Source organism: Benincasa hispida, chromosome 9, assembly GCF_009727055.1.
Source record: "Benincasa hispida cultivar B227 chromosome 9, ASM972705v1, whole genome shotgun sequence".
Classification (NCBI taxonomy): Eukaryota; Viridiplantae; Streptophyta; class Magnoliopsida; order Cucurbitales; family Cucurbitaceae; genus Benincasa; species Benincasa hispida.
In genome coordinates, this window is record NC_052357.1 from 22,799,459 (window position 1) to 22,819,809 (window position 20,351).

At 31.9% G+C, this 20,351-nt stretch overlaps 2 protein-coding genes and 1 non-coding gene across 4 annotated transcripts in view; 1 reads left to right on the forward strand and 2 right to left on the reverse strand.

Moving 5' to 3' along the window:
* Positions 1–4,675: 4,675 nt before the first annotated feature.
* Positions 4,676–4,758, reverse strand: TRNAS-UGA. Its single transcript has one exon. It is a non-coding gene; the product is annotated as a tRNA-Ser (tRNA).
* Positions 4,759–9,379: 4,621 nt separating this feature from the next.
* LOC120085180 (methyl-CpG-binding domain-containing protein 4-like) lies at positions 9,380–11,591 on the forward strand. Its single transcript, XM_039041069.1, has 2 exons — positions 9,380–9,535; positions 10,716–11,591. The coding sequence occupies exons 1-2, from the start codon at positions 9,413–9,415 to the stop codon at positions 11,217–11,219; spliced, it is 627 nt and encodes a 208-aa protein (XP_038896997.1). The 5' UTR covers positions 9,380–9,412; the 3' UTR covers positions 11,220–11,591.
* A 1,015-nt stretch (positions 11,592–12,606) lies between these two features.
* Positions 12,607–20,351, reverse strand: part of LOC120086459 (piezo-type mechanosensitive ion channel homolog) — a 37,302-nt gene continuing 29,557 nt past the window's right edge. Inside the window, exons 16-21 of one of the 2 annotated variants that reach the window (XM_039043131.1) lie at positions 18,500–18,895; positions 17,643–17,801; positions 16,465–16,974; positions 15,530–15,674; positions 15,300–15,444; positions 12,607–13,135 (exon numbers count right to left, since the gene is read on the reverse strand). In XM_039043131.1, the coding sequence (XP_038899059.1) occupies positions 13,000–13,135; positions 15,300–15,444; positions 15,530–15,674; positions 16,465–16,974; positions 17,643–17,801; positions 18,500–18,895 (1,491 nt within the window). In that variant the 3' untranslated portion in view covers positions 12,607–12,999. Of the gene's footprint in view, positions 13,136–13,820; positions 14,227–15,299; positions 15,445–15,529; positions 15,675–16,464; positions 16,975–17,642; positions 17,802–18,499; positions 18,896–20,351 lie in introns of those variants that run through there. The other variant, XM_039043132.1, reaches the window with a different exon arrangement.

Below are 20,351 nucleotides of genomic sequence, written 5' to 3' on the forward strand. Positions count from 1 at the left end.
CAAGAAAATCTCCCTCTCCCAAAAATATTCAAAGCCCACAACTCCTAAGATTCTCATGCTACCCTAAGGAGAATAAAAAAGGCTCTTTTTGTGGTGGTGTCCACTTTGAGTTGAAGTTTTTTGTATTAATCAATCAAAGGGTTCGTGATCGGTTCGAAGAGGAATTTCTTGAAGATAAATTGTCTTCAAGAGTTTTGTATCTCCATGTTGTAGTGTTGGTTAAAATGCATAATGTTGTTCTTTGGAATTTTAATTCTCTGTGAAATTGCAAATTGAGAAACGATCTCACTTCCGTCTGAGGTTTTTCTCAAACCTTCATGTGGTGTCAAAGTCGGTTCTTGATTCCCAATTTATAATTTTCTAAATTAAAATTTGTTTAATGGTGGGTTGCACTACTGTACTGATTTCATGAATGATGAATGGTATTTATTTGTAATTTTGGATGTTTCGGGATTGGACTGTATAGTTTGTCCTACTTTCTTTACAATTTTGGTTTGTAAGGGCCTCGTATTTTGGGCATTTAATTGCAATAGAGTCTGTAATTTTATTGTCATGTGTCATTTGTGTCTCTTCCAGCGTTTTTCTGGAGATAACGAGGCCTAAAACAAAGTAGAAATGATGGTGATCGCTTTTGTATAGTAGGCGACTATACAGTAGCGCCATGACGCTACAATGCAGCGAACAGAAGAAAATTTTGTAGCGTCGTGATGCTAGGGCACGATGTCCTGACACTCTGAAACGGAAAGGAGGCACGATTTAGTGACTAGTTCGCTGGCGGTTCGAGTTTTTGGCAGTTCGGTTTACGCGGTTCAAGACCCAGTTCATCTGTTTTGGACCGGTTTAGCTATTATTTTGATGTAATAGTTAGTTTTCTAATTAATTAAATGAATATAAAGCTATATTAATTTAATTAATTGTTTAGGAGTTCAATCTGGGTCTAATAATTGTTCTTTAAATTATGCATTTGATGTATGGTTTAATTTATTTAATTATATGCCGTAATGTATGTCATATAGTGAAAACCCACCATAAGTTATGAATTTTTTAATGCATCATGTATATTATAAAGTTATAATATAGTTGCATGATGTAATTTTATAGTATGCTCGGGCATCATATAATATAAATGTTATAATATACATGCATTATTGACATTATCATGCATAATTTATATTATAAATATTACAATATATAGTAGTATTTGGATGAATGTCGTTAATATTTTCATTACTTTAGTATATAATTGTTATGTATGTTGAGTAATGAAATGGAAATTGCATGAAGCATGTCATTACTTTGAGTAATTTTATAATGGTTATAATTTTTTCTAAGTATGATATAGAATATAATTTATGGCTTTAATTTATTTCATTTATTTTATAATTATTATAATTAAATGAAATTAGACATTAAAATCAATAATACAGAGTTGTATGCAAACTTAGGTTAAAATCATAAATAGTTTAAAATATGATTGACTTAGACCTAAGTTCACAATATTTCTAATATGATTAGAAATTAGTTTAATCTTTTTAATCAGTTTAATTGGATTAAATTGGTTTTAATAAAAGATTAAAATGGTAGCAAATAGAGATGTCCACGGGGCGAGGCGAGGATGGGGAAGCCCTCACTTCCCCTTCCCCACCCCCTATTTCATTCCTTGTCCCCGCGAATTTCCCCCCATCGTTTTTTCTAACAATTTTTTTTTCAATTAAATATATATTTTTGACACTTCCTTAAATATATCCAATACAACTTTTGTTTAAATAAAATATTATCAATTTTGGTAATAAAAAAAAATAATACACATTCAATTTAAAAAGATATTGTAATGACCTAACCTCCTAGGACTCAAGCTAGGCCGTTACTAAACACATACATGCATGAAACTTAAAACGACACCCCTTTATAGTGAAATAAATGCTAAATAAATAAGGTAAATTTAAAAGACCTCCATTAAATTCAAATATTAAAATCAAATGATAGAGTACCATAAATCATAAATGATAATAAATAGGTCTGAAAACAAATCTTAACAATAAGTTTCAAACATCAAAATTGAAAGTTGAAAAAAAAAAACATGAAAAGAAATCTAAATATCATGAGTGGAAGCATAAAATCGGTCCCTAGTGACTCGATATGGATTTCGCTTATCATTTACCGAAGTGTCCTTACTGTTACCTGAAACATCAACATAAGAAAGAATGAGTATAAAATATTCAATAAGTAACTGTTCGTACGAGGTTTCCGGAGAAACGTGTTTCGTGGAGTTGAACTTGAGTTGGTGTTGATGTTGGAGTTGATTTAATGCAATGTGGTTCGATCTCTAATATTTGATCCTCTGATTCTCTCTTAGTTGGGTGAATATGCTTGACTTGGAGAAGGAAAGCACCGAACATCCTTGAAGTAGAAGTCTTGAAAGCTTGGAGAAGTCTTGGAAGAGTATTTGTGTCTTCAAAGGTCTGAAAGCTTGGAGAAGTCTTGGAAGAGTATTTGTGTCTTCAAAGGTCTGAAAGCTTGGAGAAGTCTTGGAAGAGTATTTGTGTCTTCAAAGGTCTTCTGCCTTATAGGAGTGCAGCTTCAGGAGTCTTGGAAGCTACAGGAGTCTTTAGAGTCCTCTGCTTATTAGCGAATTCTCTCTGGGTCTTCTGAGTGTAGAAAATGCTGCCCTTACAAATGAAGAGAACTTCTCTATTTATAGAGTTTTCAGGTGGGCTTCGTGGGCTTGGTTGGTCCATGGGCCTGACCCTTGGGCCCAATTAGTTGGTTTTGGGCCTGATTTGGAATTCGGGTCCAATTCAACTTTTTTGTAGTTTGGACTTTAAGCCTAAATAATAATATCAAATTGAATTTGATCTCATCTGATTCATCCGTGTGACATCATCGAAACGTGTCTTCAATTCAATTCGGGACATGTGTCAACTTCTAATTGGACCTAAAGGCAATGATTTAGAAATTCGTCGTTAATTTAGCAAACGAGTGACTTGTGATTGGTCCAAAATTTCTCATTCAACAGTAACCCCACTACTGGGGTCAGGCTAGACATATATGTCCTCTAGATGCCTACCTCTAGAGTTCCTCCATATAACTCCTTGTCAAACTTCTCCCTTCTTCCCTATGATGGCATGGTCTTCCACAATACATAGCATAGTTTACATATTTAGTCAAAATTTTATCCTTTAGTCTTCTAGTATGCGTCCACCCTAACGCTCAAGGAATCTTGTCAAAGTCCGGGTGTTACAAATAATATTTAATTAATTAATCTAATGAAATAATGAAATATCTTATATTTCAAATTTAAGGACAATTATGAAATATTATGCTTCAAGAGGATTTTCCATGTAAAAATTCCTAAAAGAAAGACTTGTTTTTGGGTCCTTTTGTTGATGAAGATGGTGTCAGCATGAGAGGAAAAGTACCTTCATACCCTCACATTCTACAATTTTTTACCAACGTTTTCTCAATATTTTTACCAACTTTTTTTTAATCTACTTCTATCGAAATTGAATAAGAAATTTTGAAACGAAATGTTTGTCCACGATTTCAGTTATTCTTTTTTTTAAAAAAATTTACTGTTACACATTTGCGATTACAGTTATTCCCCAAAGGTTGACATTCTTTGCTTTGTTTTTTTTTTAAATTTTTTTTTTTATTTAAGTGTTTTTTGTTTGGTTCCATAAAAAAACAAAAAAATTATATAGATCTATGGGATCTTTTTAAATATAAAAAAATATTGTTAGTTAATTTATATTTTATAGTAAAAAAATTCCAAAAATTATAAAGTACTTTTGGAAGTTTTTGTTATAAAGTGTAATTAATTTTTGGAATTTTTCTATTTATAAGAATTTTCCTAATTTTTTTTATACTAGGATTGGTGAAAAATATTTTGGACCAAAATACCAATTTAAAAAATCCATTAATTATAAGTATATCATTCATTCCCTTCTTTTATTATTTATTACCTCATGGTGGGAGTTGTTTCGATTTAGACTAATTTAATCATTAAAATTAGATTAAATTTATAATATTAGTATATATCTCTAAACTTTCATCTCTCATTTTAAAATTATTTTTTATTTTTCATAAACATTTCAAAAGTTAGAATTTTATTACCATGTAGATGACAATTGAGATTAACAATGTAGACGACCTGAAAACAAAAAATGGAATTATCTTATCATTTTTAAATTTCAATTTTCTATTCAAACGTAGATCTCTACTCTTAAAGAATCGTCTTTAAAACTAAATAATCGAAAATCAAACCCAAAAAATCAATTTTCTATCCTATCCATGTTTTAGCCATTTTCATTAGTTCATTTTAATCTAGTCATTTCCCACTATTTTTCATTATATTATGATAATAAATTTAGATATACTTCTGCCTTCTATATAAATCAATCTTTAAATTCAACATGAAAAAAATGTTCTATCTTACTTAATAAATTATAATGAATCTCAATTATAATGTTAACTTCTTAATATGTATATAACAATTAAAGAAAATTCAATGAAACAATTTTAAGTTATAAAAAAAATTGAAAACTCAGTTTTCGATTTTTTTATATAATTTAAAACAGTATTTTCAAGAATTACTTTTGAGGGGAAAAAATAGAAATTGAGGGAGATTTTTTTTTCAAAAAAAAAAAAAAAAAGAAAAAAAAAAAGAAGATAAAAACGTCGACAGCAGAGGTTCGAACCTGCGCGGGCGAAGCCCAACAGATTTCAAGTCTGTCTCCTTAACCACTCGGACATATCGACTTTGATGCAAAAAATACAAAATTTAATAATAATTTCTCTTATGTTTCCATAATATTTTATTTTATTCATACTTTACTAACACAAATATTTAAGGTAAAACTATTTGTTTAAAAAAAAAAACCTATTTATTTATCATTGCTTTACGATCGATTTGTCTCTCATATTCTCGAGTTTTAAAACACTTTTACTCTCTAAAATATCATGAAAAAAAACCATTTAACTCTCTAAACTTTAGTTAATAACGATTTAGTTCAATTTTTTAAAATTTTTTAATAGTTAATCCCTTAACTTTAATTAGTAGCATTTTAATCTTTTATACTTTATAATTTGTTATATTATAATAAAAATTGACATCTAATTTTGATAAAGACTTTTCATAATAAAGACTAAATTATTATAATTATCAAAATATAGAGACTAAATTGTTAACTTTCATAAAAGTTTAGAGACCAAATAATTTTAACCTATATTTTTATTTTGACACTAAATTTACGTTATATAATTAAATTTTATATAAAAACTTATCTTATTATCATTTATTACTTTTGTTAATTTTTTAAAAATCAACTTCAAGGAAAAATATGCATACCAATTACCAAAACTACTAATAAGGTACGGTGTTATATATATATATATATATATATATATATTTGGTAATATTAAATTTTTTTGTTAATGGTTTAACATAAAAGGTATATATATATTAAATGTTCAACGCAATTTCAACTTTTTTTTTTTAAAGAATAAATTTCAACTACATAGAAATACTGGTACATCAGATACATAAAATAAATGCTAACTTTCTATTAAATATTTTACACAATGTTTTTCTTTAATCCTATTTTCGCCCTTCAATTTTATGATTTATTTTATTTTAACCCTTTAACTTTTAAAATATGTATGTTTGTTTCTATACTTTTAAATTAACAAATGAAGGTGCCCATGAAAATTTGAAGTACCAAATAATTATGTAATTATGTATGGAAGTCTAAGAATTACAATAAACTAATTTGACCGAAATAAATTTAGTTTTATCCTTACTATTATTAATTTAATTGAATTAACAGTTCACCTTTTAACTTGGATATTTATGTATATTTGATCTTTGAATCTTTAATTTTGTGCTTAATATATTTTTAATTTTAAAATATTTAATAGATTTTTTAACTTTTAAAATTATTTCTAGTGAAAATTCAAAGGTAAAAACTTAAAAGTTTACAAGTCTTTCTAACTTAAACCAATTAAACCAATCACATACTCATACAACTTTAAATTTTGTGGTTAAATTACAAATTTTCTAACTTGACTTATTTCTAACTTTATCAAGTAGGTCTTTCAAATGTCCGAATTTAAATAATGTATTGTCAATCAATCTTACCTCTAGTCTATATAGTTAGTTTGTTGTTGATTTTTTCATAAAAAAAAAAAGAATATTATATACCTATGAGACTTTTCATTATAAATTTTGAAAACATATTCACATTGTTTACTATCTTGCATGAAAATTATTATTATCATATTTCTTAAAATAATAATAATTATTTAACTAATTTCAATAAAAAAATAGTTTTAAAGGATTTAATTTAAAATTTATGGAAATGGATACAATAAGATCAAACATTAAAATTAAACATGTCCCAAAGTATAGGGACCAAGATAGTATTATTCATAATTTATATGTACACTTGGTCCAAAGTAACAAGAATAAAAATGAACCTCTAAGAGTACATTATTAAAATTGAACAATATCTCAAAATGATATTTTTATTAATTTATAAACACATTTGGTCTAAAATGATTCCATAGTTTACACATGTAACACCCCACACATTTTTTAGTAATAATGTAATTTCAGTAACTTTATTATTTGGAATTTCAGTAATTGTTATTAGTTGGAGGGCATTTTTGGAATTTAAGTGTAAGTGCGGGAATTTAATTGTTGGTGTGAAATTATTCAATTGGAAATTAATGACAAGAATTAATTTTCTTTTTGAAACGGAAAGGAATTTAATAGTATAAAACGGAATTAAATATAATTATTTATTTCATTTTTTGTTTTATTATTATTATTATTATTGTTGTTGTTGTTTTTTTTTTAATAAAAAGTCAAACCCCACCTCCCTTTTCTTCCTCACGTTCGTGAGCCCGTCCGACGCCGCCCAAAGTCGCCGCGTCAGTTTCTCTTTCATGACCTCCGTCCACCACTGCTCAAGCGTCGTTCTCTTTTGCCGTCACTGGATCTATTGATTTGGGTAAGATTTCTGCCGTTTGGGTTTGTTTTCGGTTGATTCTTGAATATTCATTTACTTTTGGCATCAATTGGTTGATACCCATTGTGTTTCAACTTTGGATTCAAGTTTGTGAAGGTATTGAGGTTTTGTTCAGTGAAGTTGGAGTTTGTTTAGCGAGTTTTGGTAAGTTCTATGCTTTGACTACACTCTTGCGGATTAATTTTGGTTATTGAGAAATTTTGGTAAAGTCATTTGGAAGTGATTTTTGACAAAGCTACATATGGATAATTTATTTGAGATATTGGTAGTGAAGTATGTATTTGATTCAAGTTTTAATCATGTAAGCCTAATTTCAAATTATGATTAGGGGGTTGATTCAAGAATTTCATTCAAGATGAAGAAGAGTTTGGTTTGCTAATTATTTGAGCTTGAAATTGGAGGTTTGGAAGGTGAATTCAAATTGGACCACACCATAGGCAAGGTTATCTGAAAATATTTTATAATATTTGGGGTGTTTGGAATTTGGCCTTAACTATTAATTTTAAAGCTTGGTTTATGTTTAGGCTTGATTAAGGATTCAAGAATTTCACAAAGATTCAATTGCTTTTTGGTTTGACCTAATATCAAGGTAAGTAATTTTACTACTGGAACTGCCCACGGGCCAAACATTAGATGTATGCTAGCATGTTAAATGAAGGTTATGACAGAATGACAACATGAAAGATTGATAGTATAACATGATTAAAGTATGTTCTATTATGAGATTCGATTTATTTATTTATGCATATAGACACTTGAATGCTAGTATGAGATGGTATGTGCTTTCATGGTTGTAATTGATCTGATGATATTGAGGTATACATGTATGTTGTAGAACCATGATGTTGAGGTATATGTGTATGTTGTAGAGCCATGATGTTGAGGTTTATATGTATGTCATAGATTCGTACAATGATGATTATGATGTTGAGATTGTGCAAATGTCCTTACTGATTAGTTAGATGCCCATTAGATTTTGTGTTTCCTTCGGGATTCATTAGTTTGTGTCTCCTTAGGGATTCACTAGATGTAGTGGGCATACTTAACTACAGTAGGATATGACTCAGTCTCCTTCTTGTTTCATGTGCATATGTGTCTCATGAGAACTAGAGCAGTTTATATGTTTCACCAGAGGTGGGTATCTAGAAGATATAGATGCCCAACCTGACCCCAGTAGTGGGGTTACTTACTGAGTATTTCATACTCATTCTTTCTCATGTTGTTGTTTCAGGTAAGGGTAGAGATGTACCGGCGATGGACAAGTAGAATTCGTGATCGAGTCACTGGAACTAGTTTTTACACTTCCGCATCATGAGATTTAAAATTCTTTTCATGTTTCTCTTAATTTTTAGTTTTAGTGTTTAAAACTTACTTTTAAGAATAGTTTTTCAGACTTATTTATTGACCTTTATGATTTATGGGTACTCTACTATTGTTTTAGTGTTTGAATTTAATGAAAGTTTTTTGAACTTACTTTATTTAATTAGCATTTATTTCGCCATAAACAAGTGTCGTTTTGAGTTCCATGCATGTATGTATTTAGTAACGGCCTAACTTAAGTCTTAGAGGGTCGGGTTGTTACAACATACATATAAAACCATTAACCATAGTTTACATGCATACATATAAAACCATTAAATTTAATAAGATCAAATATTTAAATATTAAAGTTCAACTAAGTGGATATCTTGACGAAATATCCTTCAAAAAAAAAAAAAAAAAAGCAACAAATAAAATTTATGAATAGAAAAATAACCAAAATCTATGAGGATTAAATTACAAGTTTAATTCTCAAAAGTTTCAAGTTATTTAATTTTTAAACTAGAAAAAACTATTCAATAATTTTTCGATTTTCAAGTCTATCAAAAGATGTTTGGTCCCCAACTTCTTTTCTTCCTTTATTTTATATATTTATAAAAAATTACACCTTACTATTCTTATACATCAACTCTAGATTTCATCGACTTATTCCATGTTTTTTAAAATTCAATATAAAGTTAGTATAAAAACCTACCCGATAAAATTTGATGTTATATCCAATGTTTAAAATAATATAGATATTGACGTAAATATCGAAGTCTTAATTTTACGAAAATTTTGATGAAAATATCGATAAAATTTTGATTTCAATGGATATTTATGAAAAAAAATATAAATCAAAAAATCAATAAATCAAAAAATAAATTTAAATTAATAAATAAATATTTTAAGATTTCTAAACGAATTGACATGTATATTATTTATATTATATTAACCTGAGTGATATTTTATTATTTAATTATCATATCAATATCACACTATGAAAATACGTAAAATTTAATACTTTGGTTATATCAGCAACAGAAAAATCTTTTAAAATTGTACTTTTAACAAAATATGAAGATATGATTCATTTAACAGCGGCTTTCCGCGGTCGGCAGAGGGAATTAGAGATCACGCCGCAGAGGGAGAGAGGGGGATCGTCGGGCGACATGGCCGCCGCCAGGCCTCCCAAAACGCCGGTGAAGGTACGACGGAAACTGTATCCTCTTCCTCCAATTTATTCTGTATATCCTCCTTAATTTCCCAATGATCTTGATCAGATTCAATTCTCTGTCATTTGGCTTCTCGCAAATTGTAACCCTTAAATTCGGAAGATTGGAAAATAGGTAACTAGAAAATTGATGCTGCTTAAGAAGTACTATGATCTTTCACGGTAACTAAGGAAAAATTATTGAATGTAGCTATAATAATCAAGGGTGCAAAACTATCGGTTACATTGTGGCAGTCTCCTGCAATAATTTCTCAGAAATAGGAGATTTGAACGAGATAATTACTTGAGTTTTGCTTAACTATGGAAACAGGCGGTGTAAGAGAACTTAATATTAGTTTGTAGGTCTAGCTCCAAGTATTTTGTGAGAATTAATGCTCATTTAAGCAGCAATTCAAACATAATCTTACAGTAATTCATCAACGTGCAAGTGTGCTAAAATATTTGTTGGCAGTGGCTGTGGGAAGTTATTTTGATATTCAGTCAGCTGTTCTGGGACACTCAATTTAATTCAGTTGGTTTTTAAGTGTGTGCCTTGCATATAGTCTTTTCTGTAAGTTTGTTTAACAAAGCCAAAAGGTTATTTGAAATCATATTATCATTTGGATGCCCAATTATCTTTCTAATGGAACAATTTGGACAGTGTTTCCAATTCTTGGAGTTAAAAGTTCGTCATAGGTTTAATGCTCATCTGTGAGCATTCTTCTCTAGGCATTTTTATACTTATGATATTGATCTTGTTCTTTTGGGCTCAAGTCCTTTTTGTAGTTGGTGTTGGCCTCAAGCTTTTTTAGGGCTTGATTTTTGTATGTCATTGTATTCTTTATTTTTTGTACTCACAAAGAAGTGAAAGTTAGAGGAGGAAGTGAATTTTCTTATTCTCATGTTTTAGCAATCAAATTTTAGAACTACAACTCCGTTCGATGATATAATATTAAATTTGTCTTCATTCATCAGCTTAAGTTTTTTGGTCAATCAGTGATTTAAGAAACTCATGTAGATTTTAATTTAGAACTTGCTAGGGGTCTTCATTTGTTGTTGCGTTGATTGTTGCATCTATAAATAAGAAATCCACATCTATAAATAAGAAATCCATGTAAGTTATTAGAAGCCTTTTTTGGTGTAGGCTAAGGTGTGCTATTGGTTTCTGTTTACAGTCAGCACGGCTGCCAGTAGGTCTATTTGCTGCACAATGTGAGGAATGCTTCAAATGGAGGTTGATAAGTACCCAAGAGGAGTACGAGGATATTAGAAGCAAGATGATAGAAGAACCATTTACTTGCCCTAGAAAAACCGATACTTCTTGTGACAATCCTCCCGATATCGACTATGATACAACTCGAACTTGGGGAATTGACAAACCCAACATCCCAAAGACACCACACGGTTTCACAAGACGCTTAGTGCTGAGAAAGAATTTCTCTAAATTTGATGCTTACTATGTTACACCCACAGGGAAGACAGTGAGATCCTCTACAGAGATGCTAGCTTTTGTAGAAGCAAATCCAGAATACAAGGATATACCTCTTTCAAGCTTCAGTTTTGCAGTCCCGAAAGTAATGGAAGAAACTGTACCTGAAAGCATTTTGAAAGAGGGCTTAAATAGCAGCAGTGCCAAAAGAATTAAGAAAACAAAGGATGAATCTGCCCATACCAACTGAAAATCAGTTAGGGGGTGTTTGGAGTTAGGAGTTGAGAAGTAGGAGTTTGTGAACTCCACTCCTTATTTAGCCTAAGGAATTTATGGGTCTCATTACTAAAAAACATCAATTTTATATCTTATCAACCTCTTATACTATAGGCCACGGGAGTTCAGAACTCCCTAGACTTCATAATTCCTTACTTTTCACTATTCCACTCATTATCTCAAACACCCCCTTAACGGTTTCCTTGCAGCATTCTTTTACTATTGTTGTTGATCTTAAATCCTTGTGAATGGTTCTAGACTTGAAAGATGTAGAATAGTGATTATCCTATTGTTTGTACCATTTTTTTTTTACAAGTAAGCACAAAGATAGATGCAGTCAAAGCTTATTGCTCATATTGTTGTTTAAGTAAATGTTTTTACTATAATTTACATAGAGCCTTTTAAAAGCCTTGAAAAAACTCCAAAAGGTCAAGAAGAGCGTAACTTTTATTGAGGATCAAGAGGTCCATGATTCAAATAATTCATTCTATTTGTATTAAAAAAAATTTCCAAAATCTAAATTCTTTTTAAGTTATAATTGCGTATCTATCAACAAAAGAAAAAAAGAGAAAAAAATTATCGTTTGTGTCCCTTTTTGTATGGATCCTATGAATTGTGTTAAACATGTTTTATTTGGACACATTGAGAATGTACATTTTAATAATACTTCGAATAAAAACTTGACAAACTGCGGCTCTTTTTCAAATTTAAGATGTATATTACAAAACTTATATACATCACTTAAATTGTGTTCAGAACTGCAACACTGGTATATATGCATAGTATAATTTGATGAAGTTGAAAATTCAGTGTAAGAATTGATATTTCTTGCTAAGTTTAAGTTAAAGTTGATGATTCCTCGAAATATTTGTAGTTAAGTCAACAATTTTTAAGTTTTCATAAGATAATTAAAAGTAATTATTTTTCTAGAAAAGAAAAACTTAAAAAAATATATCAAATAAAAATACTCTTAGAGGAGGTTCTAGGAGTGCCCAACTCCAAGTATTTTTCCAAACTCATTTCTCTAATTCATCATTGACTAAGTTCTTAAAACACTTTTTTCACTTAAAAAGTTACTGCAAACAAGCCCTTATTCGACTATGTTATACAAATCCATAATCCTTGCATTCTACATCTATCCGTTGAAATGAAAATTATATTTCCGAGTTTAAGCTCATACTCATTGATATGAGAGTGCAAGAGACAATGCTAGATCAATGTTAGACACTTAAGTTGTTTGGTATAATGTGGATTTTTTTAGTTTAATAGTTACAAAGTGAGGCATGAACCAACGATCTTAGATTCTATTTACTTTTAGTGATGTGATTAAACATCAACGAAAAGAGTAGAAACGATAATAATTGATAGTGCAACTGAGAAACTGGCTCTTTTAATTAAAGTCAGCATCTAAACTATATAAACAACTAAAAGAAAAAAAGTGAAAAACAAAGCTCTCAACCCTACATTCACTTGCAGAATTAGTATGAAAGCCTGATCCCTCTTCTTTTGAAGCTAAAATTTATGCATTACACTAACCAGATAACATCTATAAATGTGAATGTTTAATCCACAATTAATTTTTTCCTAGTATTCAACATATACTAAGGAAACATAGCATGTTCTCAAGAACGCACCGATCATGAGGTTGGCTTTCACTATAACTGTTGTTAGTAGTATACGTATGCGTATCTGGGCCCCATGTTTCAATAATGACGATCTAGGTATCTGGTAAATGTTTGCTTAGACTTTACTGTCTAATCTATTTTTGTGTATTCAAGCAGCATGTGAGGGGACCTGTAGATTTTCACTAGTGTCCAGTATAAGACCTCTTCAACTCCAAGCTCTCCCTCAGCTCTAGCAGCATATATGTCTTCACAAATGGCAATCAACCTATAACAATATTTCAACACATAACCAATTCGTATTAGAAGAGGTAGTTGACCAGAAATATATTGAGGTTATACAAAATGGATACAAGATAAATCAAACAAGTTATCAGTTATCACCGTATAGTATAACTGTGACGTCCCGAAAATTTGTAAGGTTGAAAAAAAAAAGGATTTTATTTTGGAGTTTAGGGTTGTTGGTTGAGAGTTTTGGGGGATTTCTTTTTTTTTTTTTTTAATTGAAAAGAAGAAAAAAAATATTATATATATATATATAATATATATATATATTGTAACGTCCCAAATTTTTTTTCCTATTGTACTTTTGGTAATTTCTAGTGCTAAAGGGCATTTTTGGAATTTTGGAAATTTAATGGATTACTGAGTTGTAATTACTAATAAAGGGATGTTTCAATTTAATTGTTTAATCAAAGAAAATTGTGAAATTTGGACTTTTGTCATTGAATTTAATTTTGGAGTTATTTTGTCGAAAATTGAAGTCATTTTGGAGAAAAGTGGCTGAGTTTTGAATTGGAAGTTATTGGAGAAAAAAAAAGAATAAGTGTTGAAGGGAAGAAATAAAATAACATAAAATAAATACAAAAGAATAAAAAAATAAATATATTATATTTATATTATTTATTTATTTTCTTATTCCTTTCCCTTTCTTTTTCTTCCCTCATGCAACACCCCCTCCCTCAAAATTTTCCCTCCCTGCCTCAGGTCCTAAGCAACCTCCAGTCGTCCATTCGCGTTGCCTCCCTCTCACGCTGATCAACCTAGCCGTTTCAGTCGCGTCGTCGAGCCCCCTCTTCCGACCACGAGCATCTGTTCAGCAGCGTGCCTCCCGAGTCAACTCGACTCCCTACAGTCGCCACCACTCGATTCACGCTATCACCCGTGTCTCCGATCGTTGAACCCCGATGGTATCGCTCGCCAACCCGCGCTGGTCTCTGTGGGTTGTAGGTTGTCGCCCAGAGTCTCGAGTTCCACGGTCATTCGTGCCCAAATCTGAAGACCCACACCCAAACGGCCAGGTCGCTTGCCGTCAGTCACGCAAGGGTGCTTCGGATCCGTCGTTTCTCGTCATTTGTGCTGCCAACAGTAAGGGTCGTTGGAACTTGTGGATTTGGGGTAAGATTGTGTTATTTTAATTGGATTTATTGGCTAATGGTGTTCTGCTTCAATCTATTGACACATTTGTTTGGGCTTTAAAATCGAATTTTGGAGAAGCTTTGAAGTTAAAAGTGTACTGTCAAGAGGATTTGGTTGTGGTTTCGACAAGCTTACCCGGATCTTTGTTGATCATTTTTGATATCCACTAAGTAATGGCTTATTCACTGATTCAGTTGTGAGATAAAAGGTTGGAATTGAAGGTTCAAAGCGGCTGTCCATCGAGAGTAAAGGTTGGATTTGTGACTAGAGTTGTTGGGTTGTATTGATTTTGTAGCATGGGGTGATGTTCTGACCAATACACTTTGGGTAAGATTATTGGGAATTATTTGGTTAATTTGGTTATTGGAACTAAGCTCTTTTTATTAATTGTAAATTTGGTTTATGTGTAGGCCTGATTCAAGATTCATCTAAGCTAGGAGGAAGATTATTTTGCTAGTCGCTTAAACATAATTTTGAGTAAGTAATCTTACTACTGGAACTGTCCATGGGCCAGGCACTAGATGTAGTTAGTATGATAGATAATAGTATGACAGAACGATGACATGATGGACTGATAGTTTAGTATAACCGATGATTGAGGAAATCTAAAAGATTTATACTTGTGCACATAGATACTTGAATGCTAGCATGAGATGATATTTGATTCTATGAGGTTGTATGAGATGATGTTGAGGCATATATGTATGTCATAGAACCATATTGTGATAATTATGATGTTGAAACTATGATAGTGATTTTACTGATTAGTTAGAATGCCCACTAGATTTTGTGTCTCCTTTGGGATTCATCGGGTTTGTGTCTCCTTCGGGATTCATCGTTGCTATTTTAATCTAAAAATCTTTTTCTGCATAGATCTTATGCTTTGTTGTAGAAAAGTTTGTCGTCTGAAACTTTCTTTGAAAGCCTGATTATAATATATAAACTAATGTTCTCGTCGTTCAACGAATAAGAAAAGCAGAGATAGATTGGAAATGTGAATTTAGTTACATTACCTGTCACAAGAAGGAAGATTCTCATAGGGAATTCTCATTCTCAAGTCAGAGCATTGAAGCCTTATAAAACGGCCAACTGCTAGAACAAAGGTTATGTAAAGACCCCAGATGCTGAACTTGCTGAGAGTGTCACCCAGAATGCCCTCTGAAAGAAATGTTAAGGTCAGTATTATCATTTTGAAACTTCATTCTATTAATCATCTCTGTTAGATGCTTTTAATCAGACTCACGAGGTGGTATTTCCTCAGAGATTACAAAGGCTACTGGTCCGGTGAAAGATCCACATTCACTGACGTTTATTGGCTGGATGTCATGGAAGGACCACCATTTGTAATTGTTACGGTTCAAGATGAGATCAGCACTGACGAAACTTTCCTGTAAATGATAACCGGATCAGTTGTTTGAATAAAATCTCACACAAGCATAGAAATGATATCAGTTGCTTCTGTCTCAGTAGATGAAGAACAATGACCCCAGATCTAGAAATCCTCAATCAGTGAACTGCACCATGAGTTTCCTTACTGTGATTTGATTCATGAGTTTTCAAACATGCAATTAAGTTCTGCAGAATAATCTAGTTTGGTCCCTGTCTTTAATCCAAGTTTTTAAGCATACAATCTAGCCCCTAAATTAAGTGTACAATTTGTATTCCCTACGTTTGTAAGCGTACGATGTGAATAACCTCAATCGTAATCAAATTAAATTTGCAAAATGCTCAAGTAAACGTGATTAAAAGTAATCCACGATTAAGGCCCATTACGATCGACCAATCAATGGAATCTCCATAATAATATCACCAATTTTGATTATGAATTGGTAAATATGGCTTAAGTGTAACTAATCTAGAAGTTATATGCATGGTAAGACTCTTGTTAAATCTCAATCAATCCAAAAGCTTAAGCTAAAAGGTCACAGGAAACTTAATTATATCATTGCTCTACACTCCCCCTTACTTGTGAGCTAAAATTTATAATAAGTCCAACAATTAAAAATTAATATTAATTGGAGAGAAAATGACATTACGAGATTTGAAAACATAGGACGTCTTTTTTATACCATGTTAAATCACCAATGACCTAAAAGTTTAAGCTAATGAGTTATGTAAATTTAATTATATCAATACCTTAACAAATCTTAACGACAAAAATATCGGTGTAGGGAATACCTCTTGTTCCAGAGGTCTAACATCGCCAGAGCCTGTGACACGGAAGTATCTTTGGTAAACATTTTTTATCCGAAAGCCATTCAACGAGCCATTCAGAACTTTCTGGACATCAGATTGACTGGGAAGATCCCGAGGATCAATGACTCGGTCATATTTTACAACTTCTTTCCCTTTTGGTCTGTCCCTGGTGAGTATCCAAGTGAAAGAAATGCTTATATCTTGGTTCCGGTCAAGGGAATGGATGAATCTGGACTGAACCACACCAGGGACAAGCCACAGGACACTTGCATCAGCTTGACAACAAATTAACTGAATATCATCCTGATTATATGGACTCAGATAACCTCCAGGATCAAGAACCATATTTGCATTCAATTTGTCCCATGAGATCTTTTCACAAAGAGTAGTCTGGTAGAGAGTCAATTTTCCTGAAGTTGTCTTGATATCCACCTGGCAACTGGCATCTTTGATTGGGTTTGCAACATTTGTTGGGTTGCCACTACTGTACATCTGTAACAAAAAGGAGTTTCAATTGTTAGCAACATTCAAAATTAATTTGTCAAGTGGAGATTTTTTATTAAAACATACATGTACGGATGAATATCTATTATCTATCTATCTATATATATATATTGAATGCCCTTCGAAAGCCTTCTTTTCTCTAAACAATCTCTTACAAGTTCTAATCTCGAGTTCTTCAATAATTTTTATTATCCTATCCTTCACAATACCATTGGTATGCAAGAAGATTATAAAAGAATCATAAATTTAATGGACGGAGTGCAAATTATGACAAAACCAAAATATTAACCTTTTATGTCATTATGTGGAGAGTGTAAATCTTTCAATTGCAAATAATAAACGATAATTAATTAGATCTTTTGACATTAGAGAACTTCTAAATGGTAAGCATGTCCCTCTTTTGATTAAAAGAGAAACCCCGAGGCTCATAAAATGATAAAAAGGGAAGAAAATTTTGGTAAATATAGAAAAACAGAAAATAGAGAAGCAGCACTTCATTGGGTCCTAAAACATGTATTTTATTTTCCTTTTTCTTTTTGGATAATTGGGATATCGGGCCTACTCATTGCAGTATCTTCATGGGAACCCAAAACATTAATAAATTTCACTAGATATAAATTTGGGCATACAACAATTAATGCTCTGAAGTTCCTTACCAGCATTGGAGCCCAGATCACACAGATTAATATGAAGAACAGGCATATTCCATTGCAACATTTCGTCATTACAGTTTGCTTATCTCCTTGTTTGTGCTGAGATCTATTTAAGACTGCATCACATTTAACAAGGTACAAGCTTGCATTTATGTCCTCCAGCTGAGAAAAGAAATTCATCTATTATTTTAAACTCGACATTCCAGACCGCAGGGTGGATCAGAAAATATAGAAGAAAACACAAAACTATCAAGAGCTTACACATAAACTTTGTGGGTTGAATCAATTAGACTCCTAAACTAATAATTGTATTAATTAAAAACTCTAAACTTTCAAAGGTGAAATCAATTTAGACCCACCGTTACGATTTTGTTTTAAAATTCACAATGCGTAAATCTCACACGTGTACAGTTTCTTTAATGTAGAGATAAATTCAATATTAGAGAGAAATGTTGGAATCAAGTTGATACAAGTAATTTTGAAAAACATGAACAGTTTTTTCTCCTCTTCTTCCTTTATTTTTCCCTGCTCATTTAGGAAGAACTATGATAGTAGGTTTTAGGGAGTAGAATATTGCTGTTTAGGTGATATTAATTTATTTTTAAATGAAATCAAGTGAAAACAGTTTTGAATCACTTAACAAAAAGTTTAAATTGATCCACTTAAGTAAGTTTAGAATTTTAATTAATACAATTGTCAATCTATGGTTTTAATGACTACAATCTAAAAGGTTGAAGGGCACAAATAGACTTTTCTCTAAAATTTATTCGAGCCATAATATTCCTATATTATCTATAAGATTAAGATCTCAACAAGGTGTTTCAAATAAAATGGTAAATTTAGAACAATGAAATAATCACCTTTAGCCAATCGTACATGGTCAGAGAAGTTGTTGTGCATGACCAGTCCAGCACACATCGTAATTCATATAAGAAGGGAAGAGCCCGATAAAGCCTATACCCCAAATAGTTAATTCTTGAAACTTCACTCGTCAAAAATTGCCGATATAAGGTGCTTTTGTGTGGGAGACCATATCGAATTTGTATTGCTTGCAGTGTTAAAGAAACTGCCTTTGCAAGAAATATAGCTCGAAGTGCCAACTCTCCAGCGTGCTGATTGGAAGGCTCCATTTGCCATGCATACTCCGTTACCGCATAAGTAAAGAGAACAAGATTGAAAAGGTAAAAGATCACTTTACCGATGGCAAATGAGCAGAGGTATATGCATCGATCGAGCACAATCAAGAAGAATATTATCTGAGGCACAGAATATATTTAGTTAAGAGTAGCAGATGACATATCAAAGCTACGTGAGTCATGAAACCTTAAATTTGATTCTACATTGCATCTCTTCTAGTTACTTCAGAAAAGTTTTCCATAAAATTTAAGGACTTCATGCACAAGCGGTGCACATCATGCAATAACTGTCCCAGCACAATGTGGTAAAATGAAAATGCTCAGCAGGATATCTATCATGGCAGCAAGCTAGGAACATTCCACCAATAACACTTATTGCATCCTTAGAATAGACGCAACAAGATAAGGGAAGCTTATACATTCAATCATGCAACTTCATATGGACAAAATTTTGGAACCAATTATCTTCAAAATACCGTTAACTAAGTTCTCTATTGCTTTCATAGCATTATTAAACATGCAGTTTCGCACTTTGTGTGCACAAACAACTACACCCCTACGAACATTTCTTTTTTATTTTTATTTTTTTACTTTAATGAAAACATATGTACTCAAAATTCTCTGTTAAGATTCCAAGTCCTAACTCGGCCCTGTTCACGGATTCACACCAAGGAACGAACGATAGCAACAAAAAAAAGTAACAGGAAGATAGAAAGAATACAGCTCAGACATAATAACTTTCAATTAATAAAGGAGCGAAATGTAAACGAAATACCAAACTACAATCTTCCCAAAATGAAAACAACAACCACAAAACGAAGGAGTTCAACGGAAATTCGAGAGAGCTGGGAAATCTCTCCATAAAAGCTCCTCAACTCTTATTTATCTTCACCTCTATTTTTCTCTTTACCATGGTTTCCGACTGCCCTATTTAACAGCTGATGGTGGTCCCTGGTCTTAACCGAATTCTCCTCCCACTATACCTCCTGAAAAAGAATCCTCTCCAACTTCTTTTGTAACAAACTTCTCTAGTCCATTTCCCTTTTTGACCCTCCTCTTATAAGTGTAAATTATCGGGGGTTTTACAAAATACCGCATCTCTCGAAATGCACCTTGTCCTCAAGATGAAACGTTGGGAATTGTTGTTTCATGGCTGGTGTGGACTCCCAAGTGGCCTCACTCTCTGGCATATTCTTCCACTTAACCAACCATTCTTGAGTAGTTAACTCACCATTCCACCTTATTCCTAACACTAGTTTAGGACTAACCTGTAATTCGAAGTCTTCCGATAGTATAGAAGGAAGATGTTGTACTTGCTACGCTTGTCTGAGTTTCTTCTTGAGTTGAGACACATGGAACACATTGTGAATGGCTGCTTCTGGCGGCAGGTTCAAACGGTAGGCGACTTCCCCAATCTTTTATGATATTTGGTAGGACCATAGAACCTTGGAGACAAATTTTCACTTATTTTTCTAGCCAAGGATCGCTGACGATATGGTCTAAGTTTAAGAAAGACTTCATCCCCCACTTCATATTGCAGCTCCCTTCTATGTAGAACAGCATTTTTCTTCATCCT

Excerpts from the sequence above, each read along its gene's own strand:
- LOC120085180 (XM_039041069.1), top strand. The coding sequence starts at position 9,413 with ATGATTCATTTAACAGCGGCTTTCCGCGGTCGGCAGAGGGAATTAGAG. Across the intron at positions 9,536-10,715 it reads CTCCCAAAACGCCGGTGAAG|TCAGCACGGCTGCCAGTAGG; the intron begins GTACGACGGAAA and ends TTCTGTTTACAG.